Source organism: Strigops habroptila, chromosome 1 (genome assembly GCF_004027225.2).
Source record: "Strigops habroptila isolate Jane chromosome 1, bStrHab1.2.pri, whole genome shotgun sequence".
NCBI lineage: Eukaryota > Metazoa > Chordata > Aves > Psittaciformes > Psittacidae > Strigops > Strigops habroptila.
Window position 1 is genome coordinate 145304567 of NC_044277.2, and position 6000 is coordinate 145310566.

Consider the following 6000-nt stretch of genomic DNA (forward strand, 5'->3'; position numbering starts at 1 on the left):
TTGATTACTCTTTAGATGAGGAGATTCTCCTTTGGCTAACCAGATTTTACACTCTATGTGGCCCCTAGGACTTTGTCACTTAAGGAACATCAGCAACCCTAGAAAACTGGAACACTACACAGAACAGCATGGTCAGGAAGAGTTGTGGCAGGATGAAGAATGATTCTTACGCAAAGCTCTCCCCCCCTTCTTTGTTCCAGGCCTTTAGCCATTATAAATTAACATTGGCTTTCCTGGAGAGGGCACTTAATTTGTACCCGGCTCCTCCTAGATTCAAGAGGTAAAAAGAAAACAACCAACCAAAATCCAACATTTTGGAAAGAAAGAAAGAAGTCTAACAGGTACCTTAGTCAGGTGTGTGATTTATTGGAACCAGCTATTCCCACCAGCTGGATGCGATAGCACCAATGCCATAAGTAGTTCAATCATCTTCAATGGTCAGCTCATGTTCAGTTGCTTCGTCAATATTTTTAAGTTGACGGAGCACCCATTCTCTTTCCTTCTTTCTCTGTTACAGAAAAGAAAATATTTAGTCATCTAATTCATTCAGATGTCACCTACTTTAAATAACAAATGCACGCAAACATACAGAAAGGCATTATGAACCCAACTGGATTTTGGCTGAAGTTTGCCACTTGTCTTAAGCTAAGAAGTCTTTACTGCCAGAGCAGGCAAGTTTTCCTGAGTTTCCAACACACCCATGAACAATACAGTAGTGGGGAAAAACCAAGCCAGAATAGAATTTGATGGCTTCACACTGATGTGGCAGCCTTTAGTGTCTAACCCTGCTGCCTCCCTATCCTTTCTATGGGCTCCCCACAGGGCCCTTGCCAATAATGGAAGTTCCAGGAAATTGAGGTCTCGTGCTCTAGGGAACAGAAAAATAAAGACCTGCATAAGGTCTATTAATCTAGGCTTTCCCCAGGAAACACTTCACTAATCAAAGACTGCACACAAGACCCCATTTGCAAGAACTGACATTCTTTTTATAAAGCACTATGATTTGGATTAAACAAGGAAAGAAGTAGATTATTTGTTTCTCCAGTTTTAGTTAACTTGCCAACATTAAGAAACTTGAGAATTCAAATCACTGATTTCTTCCCTTTCTTAAGGTTCTTCTACAGAAAGAAGATCAATGTATTAAAATGTATCAATGTATTAAAAATGTACTTTCACACTAGCATACACAACTAGTCATGCAGTCTCACAAGCTGAAGCAAGTAAAAGTCTGAAAGACTGCATCCCATCTAGCCTGTGATTTAGGAATGATACCACAGAGTCTAGCAGGTATTTATGACCCTATTCATAAATATATGTTCTCATTGGTAAGTTGCGGAGATGTTCTGCAACTAAAATATTCCCACTTTACTAGAAAGATCTGTGTACAGTCAGCATTAGTAAGAAATTGTATTTCATAACTAAGGGAAAGCCATTACCACAAGAGCTTTATCAATTTTCTTCTTTCTTTTTTTTACTATTGGGATATCTTTAATCCCTGGTATTCCAGTAAGAAGCCATGAAGGTCCACTGTCAGGAATTACTGCAGCCTCCTCAGTTGCTTTGGTGGGAGACTGAGTTTCCAAGCTTGGCACAACCTTGTCATTTGGGTCTTCATGTGATTCATCAGAGGCCAACACTGTGGAAAGCCTCCCCCTAGAAAACACAACCCGAGAGCTTTGGCCTATCTCTTCATTTGATTTTTGCGAGTCAAACACTGTTGAAAGCCTTTTTGGGGACACATGAGGGAAATACACTTCAACACGTGCGAATGATACTTGAGCTAATGATCTACTTAGATTTGATTCTGGCACTGGAGATCCATAGATTTTCTTGCTGGAATTTTGGTCCTGGATTGACTGATTTGTCAGATCCATAAGAGATGGCATTGATCCTGAAAGCATTGAATCCACTGGAGTGCTGTGTTTCACCATTCTCTTTTTCAGAGATCTTTTAATGTTCAGAATAGAATCTTCTTCCTCCGACATCTTGAAGTCAGGTTAATTGCCTTAAGAAAATAAGAAAATTTATTGCTTACATAGAAAGAGATGTCATGTGAGGTGTTCAGCTACCACAAAACTAAATCGAAGGCGTTCCTGTTTTCCTATTGTCTTTACATGGAATTTATCCTCTATATAGATCAGTGTTGTTCAAGAGTTTGGAAGAGCCATATTGAAAACAGAACATTGGAAGACAGCTTGTCATGTTGACAACATTTACTCCTGTCCCAGCTCTCTGCATGTGGAGCTCCACATATGCTAGAATTTTTTTTAAGATACCACCTTAACTGCAACATAGAATGGTTTGGGTTAGAAAGGACTATAAGATCATCTAGTTCCAATCCCCTGCCACGGACAGGGACACCTCACACTAGAGCCGGTTGCTCAAAGCCCCATCCAGCCCGGCCTTGAACACTGCCAGGGATGGGGCAGCCACAGCTTCTCTGGGCACCCTGTGCCAGTGCCTCAGCACCCTCACAGGGAAGAACTTCTTCCTTAGATCTAACCTTAACTTCCCCGTTTCAGTTTGAGCCATCACCCCTTGTCCTATTGCTACAGTCCCTGATGAAGAGTCCCTCTCCAGCATCCCTGTAGGCCCCCTTCAAATATTAGAAGGCTGCTATTAAGACAGTGTTTTCTCCTTCAGAGTATACAAAAAAATCCAACAACTTCGGGGTTGCAGCTGCTAACACAGGGCAGGCAGATCAAAACTGTTAGATGCCAGAGGGATTACCATAACATAGCAATATGTCAAGTGCTCTAGAGAGACATGTGGAGAAGTTATAGATTCAAGCAAGCATCTCAACTCAATTGCCATTTTGTTCCTCCTAGTTTGTTAAGAGGGGGCTCACAAACCTCTCGTTCCCTCTTACTTGTCATTTGGCTTAGTCATGCTGATCCTAAACTTTGGTCCTAAAGCAACTGTGTTCTGTGCAGGTCTGTTTTCAAGTGAATTTACAACAATGGTAAGGTTAGTTTTGCTAGTAGCATTTTCTCTACCCATTTACCAACCCCCAGCAAGAAGGAACTTGACATCATACACATGGAGAAGCCCAATATATTTAGCTTAAGCTACATTTAAGATAAATATCTCAATTAAATGAGCAGTTAAGTACTTCTAGTAACTGTTGAATTCTCTGTTTCCATGCAGCAGTTCAGATATTTCATGCAGGTTGACTGCATGAAGCTCATTAACCAGGCAGTGTGTTTTAAGTGCCCATACTCTAAGCCCTATAGATCAAAGCCTTTGGTGGGGGTTTGGGATGGGGAATGGGACAACAATCAAGAAGGTACAGGAGGATATGTCTGCTGAAGTAAAAAGCACCTGTTCTCTATTCCATGTCAATGCTTTGCACCTGTGTAGAGCCTGAGTTTAGCAGAGTTTCACATCCACTTTGTGTTTTGAAGGAACAGAAGGTAGAGCACTGACTCTTCTATACAGCAAAAGCCAGGTGCTTTGTAGCTTTCTTTTCCTGGGGGTGGAGGAGAACCACCATTATCACTTTTACTTGGATACACATTTCTCCCCTCACTCCTTAGCAGTGCTAGCTTGTGTGACATGTTATAAGCAGCTCAGCTTACACACGCTGCCTTTTCCTGCTCAGCCAGATTGACTTCCCTTAGTCTTTATCATAGAAGCTTACTGGCAGAAAGCTTGCACGATTGAATTTAGAGAGGGAATAAGAAGGAGTTTGCAACCACTCCCCTCCAAGCCCATTCTCAGCTGTACATTTTGATGCTTTCTCCTTACTATTAAGGTTTAGATGGTCAATTAAAAGCTATTTTTTTTATTCAAAGTTAGTTTTTAAAGAATGCTTTCAACCAAAACTTCTGAGGAAAACAAAAGAAGTTGGCTTTTTTTCCTTTCACACTTTTCTGTGCTTTAGATATACAGTTATATACAAGCAATAAACTTGTTCTAATCTGTTGTTGTAATAAAGCCATTATAGATAAAGGAGGGAAGAAATCTAAAAAACATCAGAGAAAGATAAACTGCTGAAGAAAGTCAGAATCTACTGTGGAGAATGCATCTTGCAGTAACTTCAACAAAAGAAAACAGACTTACCAGACCTAGCAGGCTCTAATACCTTCCTCTGCTCCTCAGGTGATTTGGCTTCAGCTGCTAGTTCACTTCTTATAGCACTGTTGAGCCTCCCACCATCCTTTGCTGCAGAGACTCCCTAAATCACATTTAGCATCTTTGTAGGATTTTCAGCTGCTAACTGAATAAACCACTAAATAGAAACATATGATGAATTAATCATAGGAAAAATAGGCTGGTCCACTTATTTATGTGCTATGTTCATTGCTATTTAATCTCTGCTGCTTGCTGCCTATTTCAATCACAAAAATACATCTAGTGGTTAATTGGCCTCACATGGCTGCTAAAGGCACATTGAGGATCTGTCATAAGATAGATGTATGTTGATGGATAGATGGATGTTGATGGAGTATATCTGTTGCCATCCTGATTTTATTTTCTCACTGCTTCTCCTACCCCAAAAAATAAATGAGAAAACAAATACCAAATCTGCCATGAAAAAACTCTTCTGTTTGTTAGGAAAATGGGTAGCGAGAATAAACTAAAGGTTATTTTACTGCAGTCTGAATTTCATGGTGTTTGCAGCAAACTACTGTGGAAATGGCAGCGGTTTATTTTGAAGCAAGTGGTTTCAAAATACCAGCTCTTAGATGGGAACTGCGCTGGTCTGAAGTTGCATGGTTCAGGTGGAGCAATGTAGCTCTTGTCAGCAGAGGAAAAGCAGCTGGACTGCACCAGGCAAGCTGAATTGTAAGCCAGCTCTGTGGTGGGTGGCAGTGAATAGCTGCTATCACATTACTCATTGAGGGAGCATGTGCACAAATACTTGGGTAGCCCCTTTGGACAAAGCGTGACCTGTGGACCTTTATTCAAAATCTAAGCTGATCTGATCAGACAGACCTAATGTCAGGGCTTTATGCGGGTGACCTGAGGTTGTAGAGTGCGTCTAGCACAGACAGAGGGGAGAAGGGCTGATCTCACTGGGATTTGAACCTGTGGTTCCAGGGAGTCTGGGCATTTCAAACCTAATCATAAACCACCCTCTATTGCTGCATTAATAATTGCAGTATGAATAGAGAATTAGAGCTACCAGTTCAATATTTAGGAATAGCAGTCTGGCAGTATATGGGGAAAGTTGCTAGGTTTAAATTATGTGCCCCTAAGGAACTGAAAGAGAGCTTGAGAAATGGAGGCACTTTACAATCACATGGATTGCACGAGTAAACATCTTGGAAATAAATAGTCTGTCCAGGATAAGCTATTTATTTCCTAAACTCCCAGGGGAGGTTCCTACAGGAATATTTTGAGAACTCAACAAAAACTATTTTGAGATATATGTGGCTGGGCAAGAAAAAAAAAAGAAACAAAATTCTCAGTCCTTTATAAACACAGAAGAGGGTAGACCAGCCCTTACCTCATTTTGAATATGAGTAGTTAATTTTCAAACTAGTGGCCTTGTGGCGTGGTGAGCAAACCCACCAGGTCAGCCATACTGTACCTTGCAGGGCTTGGCAAGCCAGCTCTGTATATAGCACAGAGCAGAGTGATGTCTTGACCGAGTGTCGCAATGTTTGCACTGTCCTGCTGTGTCAGTGGGACTTAATACTGTCTCTTGGCGAGGCAGTGATGCAAACAACACTGCACAGCATGAACCTGTGTGAGACCCACCTTTGTGATGAGTCTGAGCAAAATTGACATCATCTCATAGAATCATAGAATCAACCAGGTTGGAAAAGACCTTCAAGATCACGAAGTCCAACCGTTCCCCAGCACTGCCAAGACCACCACTAACCCATGACACTGAGGGCCTTGTCTACATGGTTTGTGAACACTTCCAGGACCCTGTTCCAATACCTGACCACCCTCTCAATGAGGAATAATCTCCAGCCTAAACCTCCCCTGGTACAGCTTGAGGGTGTTTCCTCTTGTCCTGTCCCTTGTTACCTGGGAGAAGAAACTGAC

The 6000-nt window shown here is 41.5% G+C and overlaps 1 protein-coding gene across 1 annotated transcript; it reads right to left on the reverse strand.

Moving 5' to 3' along the window:
- Positions 1–342: 342 nt before the first annotated feature.
- On the reverse strand, positions 343–4115 carry LOC115614440 (coiled-coil domain-containing protein 201-like). Its single transcript, XM_030501351.1, has 3 exons — positions 4063–4115; positions 1437–2005; positions 343–508 (listed from the first exon to the last, which is right to left on the reverse strand). Exons 2-3 carry the CDS (start codon positions 1983–1985, stop codon positions 422–424), a joined length of 636 nt encoding a protein of 211 aa, XP_030357211.1. The 5' UTR covers positions 1986–2005; positions 4063–4115; the 3' UTR covers positions 343–421.
- Between the last annotated feature and the right edge of the window lie 1885 nt (positions 4116–6000).

Excerpts from the sequence above, each read along its gene's own strand:
- LOC115614440 (XM_030501351.1), bottom strand. The coding sequence starts at position 1,985 with ATGTCGGAGGAAGAAGATTCTATTCTGAACATTAAAAGATCTCTGAAA. Across the intron at positions 509-1,436 it reads AAATTGATAAAGCTCTTGTG|AGAAAGAAGGAAAGAGAATG; the intron begins GTAATGGCTTTC and ends TTTCTGTAACAG.